General features: G+C 35.5%; 1 protein-coding gene across 3 annotated transcripts in view; it reads left to right on the forward strand.

Moving 5' to 3' along the window:
• Window positions 1-338: 338 nt before the first annotated feature.
• dnah9 (dynein, axonemal, heavy chain 9) overlaps window positions 339-16,987 on the forward strand; it is a 146,143-nt gene continuing 129,494 nt past the window's right edge. Inside the window, exons 1-12 of one of the 3 annotated variants that reach the window (XM_006635123.3) lie at window positions 339-745; window positions 2,673-2,869; window positions 3,693-3,851; window positions 5,328-5,458; window positions 5,928-6,139; window positions 7,524-7,757; window positions 8,091-8,258; window positions 10,781-10,897; window positions 12,503-12,653; window positions 12,838-12,952; window positions 13,473-13,541; window positions 16,594-16,720. In XM_006635123.3, coding sequence (XP_006635186.2) covers window positions 395-745; window positions 2,673-2,869; window positions 3,693-3,851; window positions 5,328-5,458; window positions 5,928-6,139; window positions 7,524-7,757; window positions 8,091-8,258; window positions 10,781-10,897; window positions 12,503-12,653; window positions 12,838-12,952; window positions 13,473-13,541; window positions 16,594-16,720 — 2,031 coding nt within the window. In that variant the 5' untranslated portion in view covers window positions 339-394. Of the gene's footprint in view, window positions 746-2,672; window positions 2,870-3,692; window positions 3,852-4,844; window positions 4,929-5,327; window positions 5,459-5,927; window positions 6,140-7,523; window positions 7,758-8,090; window positions 8,259-10,780; window positions 10,898-12,502; window positions 12,654-12,837; window positions 12,953-13,472; window positions 13,542-16,593; window positions 16,721-16,987 lie in introns of those variants that run through there. The other 2 variants (XM_015356558.2, XM_015356557.2) reach the window with 2 other exon arrangements.

Here is a 16,987-nt window from a genome sequence, read left to right on the forward strand (position 1 = left end):
AATCGAGATTAAAAGGCTCTTTTTACCATCAAAAGTGCAAAAATGCTTCCAAAGTATTCAATTTAAAGCTTTTCTTTGTGACGCTAGAGATGTAGTTTGCCCATGCATTTTTGACATTTAAACATTTAAGGCACAAAGTCGAATAGTTAACTTTTGTCTTCCTCAAGTGAAACAAAACTTGCAATCAGTTACTAAGGAGTGTATCCACAACCACCTGAAGAGAAAAACTTTCAGAGCCAAGAGAGCGTGTTTGTCTCTAAAGCAACAGCAACTTCATTAATGCAAACAGTCTGTTACTATGGGAGCAGAGTAAGAATCATTAAACTTAGGACCTGAAGTAGCGCCGGTGTTCACTCCTCCGCAATCTCTGTTTAGGTTACGAGGGAAAGTTAAAATGGGGGATACACCTGCTATAGATAAAAGATATGACTTTCTTGAAGAATATGTATTAAAAACATTGAAACTGAAGGCCGATCGTTGGCAAAAATGTGTAGGAACCGAAGAGTACAAACAAATAATTCGGGAGTTTTTAGATAGGACTGATCAAACTGTATTAGTTGTTTCTTTAAACGCAGCAGGGCAATTGATTCCCACAACTGAATTTCCAGCAAGCACTAAAAATAAAGCCGTTTACTTTGTGAAACGCTCCAAAGACCTTCTTACTCCAGAATCTATTAAAAATAGTTTATTATATGGAGATTTGTCGTATTCCCCACTGGATCAGTTTTCTGCGCTCGTGGAAGAGGTAAGATGACATAAAAGAACCTATCAGCTATTTGTTTTTCTACTGCGGAGTTTTGCAGCGGTAATGGTGACGTTACATTTTGTTGGTTTTGCAAAGTTGTGTATGGCATTTCTGGTTTAATACGCTTTGGTAGATATTGCAAACTAGATTTCCAGACCTTTAATGGCTGAGTTGCATAACAAATACACGACGAGGCTGAACAACACATTCACAATTAAAGAAGACATGTTTAAGATATCTGGTTAATTAAGTAAAATAGGGAGAGAACACCTAGGCTGTTAGAAGTGATTGCAGCCGTAAAACCTAAAACAAGAATTATAGGAAGGTTTCTTAATGGAAGAAACACATTTTTCCTGCGAAGGATGTTAAATAAGAGACTAAACTATTTCAATAATATCACGATTTTCTTAGCTTTGTGTTCCCAACACTTGTTCATGTTAACGGCTTAACAGTACTGGGCCTTGCTCAGCCGTCTGCAGCTCATGGATTAGCACAGGTGTCTGTTTATAGTAAAAGTACATGTGACCTTTCCCAATGATATATTTAATCTGTCAAATTCATTTTAAAAACTAATATCATGACCTGACACAGTGCTGTCTTGTACTTTTTTAATGCATTTTCAATTGCCCTGTAAAGCACACTTTAGAGCCTTTTATACTAGAGTTACTCAGGTATTAAACCCTAAACTTCACAGTGTACCTTAATGTTGGTTTAATGAAAACTGCCATCGCGGAACGGTCTTTATTGAGCCAGATAGAAGGCTCCACAGCCGAAATGTTGTGTTTTCTTTCTTCTCTTTTCAGCATGTTATAAACCTATTATTTGTTTATACATGCTGACTTGTTCAGTAAAGCAGTGTAAATGGAACGTAAAAATGGCCACACTGTACAGTATATAGACTGTATATAGACTGTGGTCTTTTCAGTTTAAATGTTTTTATAACTAAAACCTACTGTTTTTTTTTTCCATTAGTCGATAAAACTTTAAGGTTCTTTAACTAATCAGCTGCTTGATTTGCACTACTGAGTTTTGCAGTGGTAATAGTTGGTTAAGGTAAGAAACAAATTATTCAACCTGTTCATGTTGAACTAAAAAATAACTTGAGTTACTGAGTCCAAATTAAAGCCCAAGCTTACAAAAATAATTTGTTTCACATGTGCCTTGCTGTTAAAGACTTAGAATTTTGATTCATAGCACCTCAATTATTTGATTTCCACTCACACCGTTTTTATTATAGCTGAATAATAGAAGTTGGCGTTGCTGCATATTTTATATTAAAAGATATCCTGTTAGCTTTCATCTGTCACTTTTCTAATTGTAATGATATTTCAAATTTATAATGAGGTATAATTATATTATGTAAGTTTACGTTTTGATAAACAAAATCCAAGTACACCACAAAATGTCGTAACGAGTTACTGATTATTTTGAAAATATTTATGTCAAATGAAAAACTTTATGAATATATTTTTGTGTCCTCTGATATTGTGTGGTACAAATGTATCAAGACTAGTGAAATTCTGTAGAATGATTGCTCTCAGGAGACTCGTTGGTTGTGGGTGCTTCAAGATTAATAATAAAGGTTAAAATTGATGCCTGAATCTGCCAGTGTGTGTGAAAGAAAATTGAATAATCTAGCCTTTTAATGTTCATTGTACATTCACCTGGATCACAGTCATTTGGTAAAAATATGAAAACTGAATATAAAAACCTAGCCTCTGTTTGCTACTATAAGCAAAATAGCTTCTGTGTATTACAAAGAAATCTCTTAAATTTGAAATGGATTGCCCAAAAGTCAGTTTCATAAAACATTACAAGAAGTCTGAAATGTCATGTTTTATGAAAAGTCATGAGATTGAGAAGTCATGAGGCTGACAAATGACAAATGGTGAATATAGCTTTATTTTTTATGGCAATATTTTAATAGGTGGTAGTTCCTGTCCTGTCAAATAATAGAAACCATCATGACTGGCCACATGTAGTATCGCAGGATATTAAGCGACACATACATGCCCTGAAGAACAATGTCTTTGTCGTGGCTGGACAAGTCCGAGGAAAGACGTTACTTCCTCTTCCAGCTGGATCGGAGAAAGTAGAGCACGCTGCCTATGAGAGAGAGAAAAGGTAACGAACAATGGTTTGATTCAGATTACTGAAGTCTTGATTAGGTAGCTCTTCCATTTTGACACCACAATAATGTGCACCTGGCATGGTCTCATATGAAAGTGCTTTGTTATTAATCAGCTAGTGTCTTATCAGCCACACTTGCAGATGACTGTTGAGCGAAGCTCCATGCTGCTTGAAGTGAAGTGAATGCATGATTGCACAGCAGAGAAAAGAATCTTTCATCTGAAGCTGTCAGATTTTTTTGTCTTTATACAATCAAGTGCTATATTTTGGTTTAATTAATTCTTCATCCTAGCCAACTGTCGACGCAGTTTAACTTTCTAGAACTTAAAATGAAGTTATTGGTAATGGAGAAATCAACAGGGGCTTTTTTGAAAATGTAATGACTTTTTGGTACTCTTGATTGTTGAGTAGCATATAGTACGTAAACAGTAACACCTTTCTTGTGTGTTTTAGTCATGTTTTTCTCCTTGGCCAATATGAACAGTGACTATGAACTATGAAATATTGTCACAGACATTGTCCCATCAAAGCTGTCTTCTGAATATGCAAACAACCATCAGTTGTTGTTGTCTAAGGATTATTATTAGTGTTTAGTATTTGCAACAGACAGAGTTTCATTAAACAGAGATTTTCTGTGATTTTATGCTGTCTGCAAATATGTGTCTTGCAGGACAAAATATGACCTCTTAATCCAAATGGTATTATGCAGCATGTAATGTTCCTGACTTTAAGTGTTGATTTACTGTAGATAGAATGTTAACATTCTCTCTGCAGAGTTTTCAGATAACCATATTTTTTTCCAATGTAAATTGTGCAGTGGAGATTTGGCCGACAAAAGTATTGTACACTCCATTGAGTCCATAGTGATAGAATGGAGCCATCAGATCCGGGAAGTTTTGAAGAAGGATTCGTCAGAACCACTCTTAGAGGGCAAAAACCCAACACCGCATATAGAAATGCAGTTCTGGAAAAACAGGTAAATTACCAATACATTATTTCACATCATGTCGTCATGTCCCGTCGCCCTGCTTCTGTCAGTTTTAGGTTTCTTTGCATTTAAGCCCTTGAAGACTTCATTGGATCCATCATTGCCTCATTTGTCTAAATTACTTAACATCTATTAAGTGTTATCAGTCCTACAGTGCTTAGCTGCTAAAGTAGCATCCTCTATGAACTAATATTTACTTTGAATCCTTAAACTATTGTGATTTATTATTTGAGTGTTTTTCTTGTTGTAACTTTAGCTTTATTGCATCACAGTACTTGTAACAGTGATTTTCTTACTACCAACTATGAAAATGATACTTTTTAAATTTATGTGATAGATGCCAATCACCATGCATCCTGGAGTCTGCAAAATAAAGATGACCTTTTTTTTCATCTGTACTGTAGCTATTGCGAATTGTATTGTTTACCATGAATGGATTTAGATGATATTCCTAGCCCAAGGAAACTTTCATAAAAAATAAGGGTAAAATGGAGTGATGTAATCAAAATGGTTTCAGCTTGATACAGTAGGAGAAGCAAAATATGGTGCACAAATTAGAATAAATACAGTATCTGTTGTAAGGCAACACTGGGGCTCAGTAGTTTGTATTGCTGGATTCCATTCCTCAGGTTTCTTCCCACTATCCGAAGACAAACTGGTAGGTTCATTTGCTTAATTGGGAAAGTTTACCCTCATGTGTGTTTGTTGGTGTCTGTGTGTACGCTGGCAAGCTGTCCAGAGTGTATCCTGCCTTGTGCATGTTGCTTGCTGGGATAGGCTCTGGCTCCACCCTGACCTTGTACTAGAAAAGCAGTTAGAAAATGGATGAGTGGAAGTATCTGTTGTTGCTGTCTGAAGAACTGGTTTGTGAGAAGGTACCACAAGGTGTTGAAGATTGTTTAGTACTGATACTTCTTGATACCTGGTTGTAACACAGGGGGTGCAGTGGCTATGAGAGGCAGGAGAGTGAAGAGAATGAGAAAGTAGCAGAGAGACCAAGTGGGAGTATAAGGGGACAGGAGGAACTGGAGACTATAGAAAGCTGATTAGTAAAGAGCGTGGTAGGTAAGACCAAGGATCTTAAATTGGATGTTAACAGATATAGGTAGCCATTGAATTGTGTGATTAAGATAAGTGATGTACAGTATACACATTTACAAAACACAGGGGCTTTTTTGAGGAGGAGGTGGTTTGTTGATGCAATCAGGCTAGCTGGGAGAAAATTGCATCTTATCTTTACAATTTGAAAGGCTGTGACAAGACATTATTCACATGCTCTAGAGCTCTGTGAGAAATGTGCTCTATGATATGTCCTAATAACACTGATAATATGTGTCCTCCTGCACCGCTTTCTTATCTCAACTAAATACGTTGGATAAGTAAATCCAAACAGAACTTAGCAGTATTGTCTTCTTAGTTCGCTGTTTTCATATTTACAAATGTTTTCCTTTTTCTTTATTTTAGATATACTAATTTGGAGTGCATTTATGACCAACTAAAGTCTGCAAAGGTTGCTAAAATGGCAGAGCTACTGGAAATAATGGAAAGCAGTTATTACCCAGCATTCCTTGACATGCTCAAGGATGTTTTAGCAGGTGATTTTTGTGTTGTGGTACGCAAATCCTGTCTAGATGTGTGGGGTATTTTCCTTCTAGAAATACACTTCTGAAAGTCTTTGCAAATTAATGAAAATAAGCCTGTCAAAGGTTTTGTTAGTGACTGAAAGAACATTTTTGTACTTTTTCATAGATTTATTAGTTTCTATGACATCCTAAAGCCATTGGTCCACCACATAGCAAAATAGCAAAATAATTAAACTGAGGTATTTTAAGCAACTGTTCATTAATCATTAATTATCTGTGCTATCTTGTTTATTAAAATGCATTAAAATCCAATTTATACAGCAATGTAGACTTTAAAATAGAGAATCTGGATTTCAAGGTGAAAAGCTGTGCAAATGCATGTGAAGCATGTTTAAATTATATAAGCATTCCATCCTTCAGGTTGGTGCTTTTAAATAATGACATTGACCAGTTTTCCTGTTCTGCTGTGTACTCATTCCAGCTCTAGCTGAGGCCAGAGACATCAATATTCACCTGAAGCCTCTTCAGCGTTACTTTGAGGATCTGGAGAATGTGGAGTTTAATGAGGCCAAGGCCCAGATCAATCCCTTGATGCACGTTGTTTGTCTTCTGTGGGCAAACTCAAAACACTACAACAATCCAGGAAGAGTTATAGTACTGCTACAGGAGATCTGTAACTTGCTTATCCAACAGGTAAGACTTCAGCTTTTTAAAAACAACCGTAAAATATCTCCAGAACATATTAGTTGTATGATTCAGATAATTCAGTTCATTGCCTATATGTAATTTGGAGGCTTGAGTTTTTTTTGTATTTTCTAATGCAGTACTTTCTTATTACACCCACAAAGACAATTAACTCATTTAAGCGAAAATTACTAACCTTTCTTTATTGTGGGTGGTAAATGTAATTCAAAGGAAATGCTTCTTGTTTGAATAATTTAAAACAACTACGGCCTGTTTTCATGGTCATTAACTCTAAACTTACTTCATTCTCATTAGTTATTTTTAGAGACTCCCAAAAATAAGCACCACAGTTGCTCAGTATGCACCTGAGATATACAAAATGGATTTTAATTTAAAAAGAGGCTGTTGTAGAACCCCTATTGAACAGAGTGGTTGCTATACAACAATGGATTGTGGAGATTACAAGTATGGTATTTAATCTTAACAATGCCAGTATAGTGCTCTGAATAACATTCATAGGTTCTTTAATTAGGTTAGAACAGTTTGATTAACAAAAACAATCTAAAGGAAATCAAAATGCAACATATAGTCATTTAAAAATGGCAAATTCTAGAAGATGTTTGGCACCGTAGACAATTAGCATTTTCGCCAAGTTTAAACTGAAATTGTATTCCAATATAGATATTCCTAGCCTGAACAAAGTGTTAGCCCCTTTTCTAGCTGGAGAAACCTCCAGCTTGATTTACCACAGTTGTAATTATTGCAATAAAGAAAGGAGGACAGATGAAGTTAATAGGTTAATCTCACCTCTTGCTCACTTTCCTAATGACTGCAACATTTTCATACAAAAACATACATTTATACAAAACACACAACAAACAAAGAGCAACCACCATGTGATCAAATAAGTGATAAACTACAGATACACTAACAATATGGATGGTGCAGATTAAATGCATGCAAAATAAAAAGAGAAGATGCTGCCATCTTCCCCTGCCTAGGAGCAGAGTTCTGTAATGGTTTATAGATCAAGAGAATCATTTGAATGGCTTTATTGTTATGCCCATAACCATTTTCCAAAGAATCTAGCTTTAGAAACCTTAGTTCTTCAAATTTAGTTGGCAAGTAGTGACCAGACTCTTTATGTTTTGGAAAACCTGGGACCAAAATACATGTTAATTTATTGCACAAAGTAAATATAGAATCTATGCTTATTTTTTGTATGCAAAATGAAATGAAAGTACATTGAATCAAGAATGATAATAAATTTAGGCAAAAGATTAGTACAATAAAATTTTTCTCAATTAAACATTACACATACTGTATCTTTGGATTCAGTATCAATATATTTTGGTTTACTTCTTTATATATTTCCTTTTCCTTGTTTTGCCAGGCTCGTGCCTACCTGGGACCAGAAGAAATTTTGAAAGGTGAGACAGAAGAGAGTTTGAACAAAGTGCATGAGGCTCTGGAAGTCTTGCACCTCTTCAGGAAGACGTACGAGGAAAAGAAGGCAACTTTGAGCACGTACCAGAGGAATGGCCAGGAACTGAAAGGCTGGGACTTCTCCTCTGCCATGGTTTTCTCTGGAATGGACTGCTTCGTTCATCGGGTGGAGACGATAAAGGCAAGTGCAATAGGTATTTTTTTTCTTGGAATATATTAAAATATTCCTGTTCTTTATTTTTAAACTTTTCCCACAAGCTCTGAATTTTGCTCTTTAGCACTGTCCCAGTTTCATCACACTGTGCGAAGTCTGACTGTATAACTATGCCTTTATGGTAAAATGGATAACCCGTGTATCTATTGGCCCGTTGTACAGTATCTATTGGCCCTCATTGCAGACTCAAAATAGAATGTTTTTACAAGTGTAACTTTTGCAAGGAAACCTGCAGAGTTTTCCATTGTGTGCTTACTCACTCTTTCTAAGGGCAGCAGAGAAACATGTTTTTGGTTATAGGATGTGTTACTGACCACCCTGGACATGCTGAAGTTGGAGAAGATTGAATTTGGTGGAATTCGTGGGAAAGCTCTCAGCCAACAAGTTTTGAGCATTTATGAGGAATTCCAGGAAGTCTACAAAATATTCACAGAAAGGAATTATGACTGCCTGGACACAGATAATGTGGTGAGTGAAATGAAAATGTACCTTTATCAATTTATCAGTTTTTGAGGGTGACAGGTTCAGTGATGAAAAGTTTAAATAATTAAGTCAAAAGTAGTTATTTCCTGTAGTTCTAACATATCTCCCTATGCTTACCTGTACCTGTATAATGTTTCTTACTTTCCAATTTTTCTTATGTTTATTATTCAATTAAAACATGTTGATTGCATTAAGTGTAATTAAAATAGATGCACATCAGTTTATTGAAATTAGTTGCAGGAAACAAAAACATTTGTTGCAGAGCATATTTCCTTTGGGGTGATTATGCAAAATAACGTTTCAGCAAATAACAGAAGATTAAGATCCCATCCACACTACATAACCAATCTTGAGAACTATACTCTAAAATATTATGTATAATTGAGCTCAACACACCCACACTGATTAACAGTTTTTTCATTAGTCATATTATTGCCTTCACACTTATTAAAATGTAGTTTGGTTACAATTCCCAGCAGTCCAATGGATAGTGAAATAATCCCTCTGTGCACTTAAGTTTCTAATGTCTGTAAATATATGGTGATGGAGTCAGAGACTCTCAGTCTATACAGAGTACCCCTAATGGTGTGCACGCCCACAGAAAATATAGAGTTTCTTGGGTGTTTTACCTTCAGATGAGCAAGGTTCTGTATCAGTAATTGAGAAGACAACTGAGGCACACTCAACAGACATATTACCTATGGTGTTTCTTTGCTCCAGATATTAAACACTGCTTTTATTTCAGTATCAGACTACATGATGCCCCTGTCCACCAGTTTTCAAATTGGCCTGTCATGTTTCCAATATTGTGTGAGCCGCAGCCCGAGCCCCTGTATTTTACATAACCAAGACTTGTGCTGGAGGTCAGGAAAAAATGATTTGTTTTGAATAACTGTAGAATATTTTACAATCTTTTATTTATAAACAGGATTATGGACTACTTCCTGAGGTAATCTTGTGACAAGGTCCCTAGTTTGAATTTTTCTGTAGAAATACTAGTTTAAATAAACAGCAAAGACAAGACTTAAGTTCAAGTTCAAGTTTATTTGTCATTCCAGCCATATACTGTACAAGTATACAGTGGAGCAAAATATCATTCTCCAGGTCTACGGTGCGAATACTGACAAGACAATGCTATAGACAATGTAGACATAGACATTTCTGACAGGGTACAGGGTACATAAAGTGAAATGTGCATAGTGCAATTTACTTTACAGGATTGTGCAAAGAATTGTGCATAGAATACATCAGACAGTATGCCTGACATTAGGCAAAAAAGAACTAAGTTTCCAGATTTGGAGTAGGTGCAGTAGGTACCAGGAGCTTGTTGAGGAGCCTGACAGCCTGTGGAAAAAAGCTGTTACGGAGTCTGGTGGAGCTGGCCCGTATACTGTGATACCTTTTACCAGATGGTAGGAGGGCAAAGAGGTTGCAGGAGCGGTGGGAGGGATCGTCCACAATACCGAAGGCTTTGTGTGTGCAGCGTTTGTGGTATATGTCCTGAATGGATGGAAGGGAGGCTCCAATGATGTTTCCTGCTGTATTGACAATTCGTTGCAGGGACTTTTGGTTTGAGACCTTACAATTCCCAAACCTCCCTCGATGGTACCTCTATAGAATGTGGATATTATGGGGGAGGGAAGGTTTGCACTTCTCAGCCCCCGCAGGAAGATGAGACATTGCTGTGCTTTTTTAGCTAGGGAGGTGGTGTCCAAATGAGATCATTTGTGATATGCACACCAAGAAACCTAGTACTTCTAGCTGTCTCCACAGGGGAGCCGTTGATGTGCAGTGGGGAGTGATCAGCACAGGCCCTCCTGAAGTCAATTATCATCTCTTTTGTCTTATTTAGAGTATATTCAGGACAGATTGTTGTTTAACCACCAGTCCACTAGTTGCTCCACCTCCTCTCTGTATGGTACCTCATCATTGTTAATAATGAGGCCCACCACTGTCGTGTGATCAGCAAACTTGATTATGTAATTTGCACTGTGCATAGCAGTGCAGTCAGAGTTATCATCGTGAACAGGAGTGGGCTGAGTGCAGAGTCCTGGGGGGTTCCAGTGTTCAGTATAGTGGTACTAGAGATGTTGTTTCCAATCTGGACTGTCTGAGGTCTCTCGGTCAGAAAGTCCAGAATCCAGTTGCAGAGGAAGGCGTTGAGATTCAGCAAGCTCAGTTTCTGGGGGATGATTGTGTTGAATGCTGAACTGCAGTCAATTAATAGCATAAGACTTAAGACATCAGCATAAGACACAAGACTTAAGAGAAAATAAAGTTAAAAATAAGAGGGTCATATTGCTAGTTGTAATATTTCCTTTATCTTCTAAGTTATAGCTTGTGTATAGTGAGAATGAAAGAAAAGCAGTTTTTACCTGGATCATTTTTATTTTAATTATACAGTACCACTCTTCTGCATTTGCATTGAAGTTCTGCTTGGCATTAGAAAGATAGAAAAATGCATGTTTTGGTAACAAAAGACTAATTTTTGTTTCATGTAAATGCAGGAATTTGAAACGGATGTTTCTGCCTTTAAACAAAAAGTGGAAGACATGGACAGGCGTCTGGGTGCAATCTTTTGCCAGGCATTTGATGACGCATCTGGTTTGGAGCATGCCTTCAAGGTTAGTGCTAGTTACCAAGGAAACAGCCCCTTGATGAAAATAAACCGTTTTCATAGCTGTGCTTTACATGAACAGTATACCACTGTACCAACACAAGGATATAGAAATGCAGGTGTATTACCACCTGCCTTCATGTTTTAAATTGTGGTAGCATTTATGAAAAAGTAAAAAAATAAAAGATACTTAACTTGGTGTGTTCAACTAGAGTTTATTTTTAACCATCAGTGCATGATTTTTCTAGTGCACTAGTTGTGTATATCCAGAATTATTGTTTAGTATGGTTGTAAATGGTTATCACAATACATACAGTACACATCAAATGACTTAATGTGCAAAATCAAAAGTTATTTTTATTAAGACTTTTTGTTAAAAAGCCATAGCCGTATACAGTATGAGGTTTTAAACATAGACTTATGAAAATTAAAATTCTTATCAACCTACAGTAAATTGTTATTTTGAAGTATGATCTGAATAGTACATAGTAAAAAAAAAATTCAGTTTAGGCGGGAGGCAACATGTCACAACAACATTCTTCAGCCATTCCATTGCCTGATAATTGAAAAACTTTCAATGTTGTAAAATAAAAACAAAACATGAGATGAATACAACTATAATTGTGCTTCAATAACTATTACCCATACATTGATAACATGGAAGACATGATGTGCGGTTCAACAATTTGCCTTTTTTTCAGTGTTTTGCCAAAATACAATTTCTGTAATGACTTTTCAGTAATAACTGTGTTAAACAGAATGAAAATGGTGTACTTCCTTTTGTTGTAGTTATTTTTGTGTGTGAGTTTTGTGTGTGCAAGCTTCCTGTTTGGTTTTCTGGATTGTTCATCTTTCCAGACTGTCAATAAGCCACACAGGAATACTGTATGCTGTTCTGTTTTCAATGTTACAGAGCTTTCCACTGAAACTGAGATCATTAGGGTGTGAGTGGATGTCAGGGTCTTTCAGCACTTTTGTGACACATTTGGAATGTGTTGATATAAGCATTTACAGTGCTAAGTCTTAGCAGCTATGGTAATGTTTGTTTGAAGGATGGTGAACAACATATATAGGTATACAGTCTAATTTAATTTCATTGTATTTGTTTAAACCTTTTTTTCTTTACACATTGATTTTAAAGTCTTCTTCAGCCAGATCATGAAATTGAGATGATAAATTCTAAATTTAGCTTATAACATCTACCATTATGTTAAAAAGGTTTGCAATGTATATTATTAAAATAATAATATACCAATATACTGGACTGCTGCACTGGTCAGCTGTACGTAAAGATTCTGAAACACTGAAGCACTGAATTTTGCCTAAAAAAGTATTCTTAATAAATTATAAGTAATATGTACAGTATTATGGGGGGGTTTAAAGAACTAAAACATGTAATGGATCTTTCAGACACATATATCTTTATATATTCTTTATATATTTATCTTTATCTTTATATATTTTTAAATAGATTTTCTTTACTAATCTCTACTCTCTTTTTACTAATGTTTGCTTGGTGTTTTTGTGTGCAGGAAAGCTTTTCTTTTTACCTCTTAAAACCTATCGAATCTCACAGAGCTGTAAACAGATTTCTGAGCTCTTTTTCTTTCAGGTGTTAGACATGTTTGGCAGTCTGTTGGAACGTCCCTTGATAGCAGCCGATGCAGAAGACAGATATCCCCTCCTCATTAGCATGTTTGACAAAGAACTCGACAGCGCTAAGGTTCTTTTTAACAAGCATGTACACAAAGAAGAAGAACTGGGTAAGCGTCTTCATAGAAGAAACAAGCCTGTATTCAAACTAAGATGAACTTTGATGTCTTTTAATAAAAAAAATTACAGTGTGATGACATTATCATTTGTTGTGTTGCCTTAATCTGTGTCGTCATGATAACAGGATAAATAAGCATGAAGACCACTGACCCTGTCCCCCCGTTTTTATCTTAGGTTACACGCCTGTAAATAAAAACATGCCAGTTGTAGCAGGTGGGCTGCGTTGGGCTCAGGAGTTACAGGAACGTATTCATGTACCTTTTGGCAATTTCCGCCATATAACCCATCCGTAAGTAAAAACAGGTTAATAGTGCAAAGGCCTATGTGAATTTGTTGCAAGGCACTTAACATATAAGTTCCCCCTTCTGTTCATCTACAGTTGGCTGAGCTTTGTAATTCTATTTGGTTCAGTATTTACACTGTTTTAATACATAGAGCTTAATAAATCTGGTGCATCAAAGAGAAAAGACTTAATTTGGTGTTTAAATAGAAATGTTTTAAAAAATATGTGCAGTGTTTGTGTACTTGAAAAAATTGAAATAAACGACTCCTTGAGTCTTCTTGATTTATGCCGTCATTTACACTATATAAATCAAGTAGACATAGTTTTTAATTTTTTAAAATTCTTTTAGGAATAACTCTCCATTGTTCATTTTATGTTATTGGTACTGTACATCTCTTGGGCTATTGCAAATAAGAGTTTGAAAATAAACTTTTGTGTTCGGACCAAAGCTGATTTTGTTATATTTAAATAGAAAATTCATTTGTTTGGCTTTAGTCTTCATGTCATTTTATCTGTCACTTTGTAGATGTATGGAATCAGCTGAAGGAAAGAGAATGATACAGAAATATGAAGAGATGATGGAATTACTTGACAAGTAAGTCATTGCAGACCATGAGATCCCAAACTTCTATTGCTTACGTGATAAACCTGGAAATCCATGTGTAAACATTAACATTTTAAAAAGGCAGTCATTCTTTTTGTGCTGTATAAGCACCCTTTTTTTCTCCCATTTCTGCCATTGCCATTTTATCATTTACATGTGCAGAATAGTGTAAAGAATGGTTTCACTTTATGGAAGTACTGGCAGATCAGAATGGTGGTTACTTTACCAATCGAAGTTAAGAAGCTCCAGAGAAAGGTCTTGTATTACATTGTATCTTTGTACTCTACTTGTAGTGTAATGGTATTTTGATAGGTTTCGATAAAATGATGAATAGAGGCCTTGCATTGCTGTATGTATTACTGTTTTAATTTTTAATTTGGTCCTTGTCAGTTAAAAAATATTAGAATAACCTGCCATACAGTACAATGTTTTTTATCTTTCCCTGTTGTCTTAGTCTGTAACCTGGATAAGAACATAATGTTATTTTTAGAGAGTAGGCTATTTGCTCCATCCTGTTTGTTTGGTTGCTAGAATCCAATAATTGTTAGTAACAAACAAGGTTATTAACTAGGAACCATGTGTTGTTCAGTGGTGGTGTTCTTAATCTTGACAATACACACTGTGTATTTAAAAGAAAAGGTTGTAAAACTAGTTCTCATTGTTGCAGTTGAATTTCTTTACAGTTATAAGTGCTTCTTTGATGTTTGCAACATCCCTATTGGGTGTTGCTATGCACACGTTTAAATGGCTATGACAGTGAAAAATAACCAGTTACATAGTTACTAAGGTATTTTAAAAAAATCAAATCAAAACAAAACATTTTTTATGTGAAAGTTACATAATTCAGTAAATTATTTAAATAGTATTTCACCAAAACCCTTCCACCACAAGCTACCTTTTGTACCATTTTGTCTTTGACATTGTCACCAAGGTCTGTCTCTTGCAAGTTCAGGGCTATTCTGGGGAGCTGTCAGAGCTCTGTCTTTAAGAAATGTTTTATTTTAATTTCAGCATGGTGCATAATTCTGTTGCACAGAGCAGAGTAAAAGCATATCTTTATTTTATTACCCAAGGGTGAAACTCCAGAGCCATTGTCTACACTGGACAAAAGAAATCTTATTAAAATATAAAACAAAAGCTTCTGACAAAATCTTCTGGAAGTCCGTCTCTTGCTATAAATGTGAATCTCTCACATATTTGGTATACTGCTATTTGGGAGTTTCTCCTTTGATAATTACACCTGGGTTACATATTTCCACACTCTAGGGAGTGTTGTGTAGTCTGCTTGAAAAACAGAACTATAGAATTTGCCAAACTTAAAATATTTCTTATAATCTCCATTCTTTGGAAATTACCTGAAGTCTGTTTGAAGGATGTGTCCTGATTTCAAGGTAAGTGTTTCCCAGTTGAAAAATAACAAGCAAGTTTAACACTGTACCTCCAATGCCTGGCGTCTTGTTAGAAAGATACTTGTCTATTAGGTAACTGATTTACAAAAAAAGCAAGTCAAGGCAATTAAGTGTACATTATGTGCAGCCATTACTTCCCAGCATACAAAGGGGACTATGATTTATTGTTATTACTTTGCCATGTGATTGCTGTAGCCCTTGTTCCAGAGTTTGAGATGAATAAACCTTAAAACTAAACAGATCGGGCCTCAGTACAATACAGACATCCTTTATATGAGCTCTGTAATCGGTTTATTTACAGATTGATATGATGTTTCAGAGACCTGACATATTATGTGTCTTCAGTGTCACTGATTAGAAAGAATAGAGCTGATTTTATTTTTTTGTGAGTGTCTACAGACGGTTATTTAGAATCCCATTCTGTGTACAGTATTCCCATGAAGCTTGTAGTTACAGTGAAAATGTGCTTTCTGCTGTGATGAATCCTTCCCTTTATTTAACATGCTCTCCCTCATTTTAGCAGGGTATTGAGAAATAGCAGCATATTTCCCAGTTGACAGGAAACAGTATTTGTTTTGAAAAAGTAAAGGCACAAGTGAAGATTACCTTTTTGAAATAATATACCTTTGTTGCCTTTCCCCCTATATTTTGTTTTATTTTCTTTATTACAACCACATATTGTGGTTTTTAACTCATAAAATGACGTAATCTCTTTAAAATTGGAAAGAGAAACTTATTTAGTAGAACTTATGACTGATTTTATTTGAAATATGCCATCTAACATAGAGGATAAATCTTAGGAAACACAGGAGCACTTCAGAGGCTTCACCAATTAATAAACTCGAGGAACACTCTTGTCTAAATAGTGTGATTTTGACACTTTTGCCAACAGAATAAACAAGTAAGAACAGTTATTTTATGTTATGTTTGCAATTTAATACAAATTTCATATCTGAATTTTAGAGACTGGGTTACTTTCGTAGTAAAAAAGCAAGTTGTAACTCTAGCAAAGAAGTGTCTAGTATTTGAACTGACGTAGAGTCTGAAAAATGTGTGACAGCTGGACATTACAAATGTTACATTTCTAAGGTTCCCTAATATTCTTTCTCTGCTGTCATTTAAATATGCATTTGTTCCAGTTATGTATTTTTCCTCACACAGAACTTTATTCTTTATAAATTACTTACTGTTACTTACAATTGTACACTAAAAGGAAGCCATTTGTATAAACTGCAGAGCTAGGCTTGGAGAAGACAGACTTTCATCCTGCTTTGCTTTTGAACTTATTCCAAAACTATGCTGAACTTCGCTGTGACTTCTTTCATCCATACAGAACTAACACTTTTGGGATGAAAAAACAGAGTTTAACATTCTAAATGACACAGAACAAGAGAGACTGCATACATTAAAATAGTGTTTCATACTTGAAAACACACGCACACTATATTGATGTTTTTTTCTTTTACATATTTTGTTAATACTAGGCGATAGTCTGTTTGAGGGGATTTGGGTGGAAAGGTTAAGATGTAATTATTTGAAAGAATAGTTGAAAACTTTTAAAATGCAGCCACTGTTTGTGCTTTGGAGAATTCATAGCAACAGAGGAAGATACTTTATTTGATCTTGTGTTTCAGTTACTGCCTCAAGCTGTATGACATCTGGACTCGCACAGTAGGCGAAAAATCGCAGTACAACCTCACACAGCCCCTCCTCTCCCGAGACCCTGCGACAAAGCTTATTGCAGTCAATTTTGACCCTCAGGTGGGTTTGGACTTTACTTCTTCTTCCCCACCTTAAATTTAATACTCATCCTATAATTGCGGAAGGAGTACGGAACCGCTTTTAGAAAATGTATTAGAAATGTCTCGATATGTATTTCAGAAAAGGATACTTTTACAAAATACTAGGAAATACCAACTTTTACAAAATAATTTTACTTTTTTACAAAAATAATATTACTTTAGAAGAGTGAGATTATCATATTAATGATTTGTGATTTGATTATAAATTAAACTCAGTATGGTGCTA

The sequence above is a fragment of the Lepisosteus oculatus genome, chromosome 9, assembly GCF_040954835.1.
Source record: "Lepisosteus oculatus isolate fLepOcu1 chromosome 9, fLepOcu1.hap2, whole genome shotgun sequence".
NCBI lineage: Eukaryota > Metazoa > Chordata > Actinopteri > Semionotiformes > Lepisosteidae > Lepisosteus > Lepisosteus oculatus.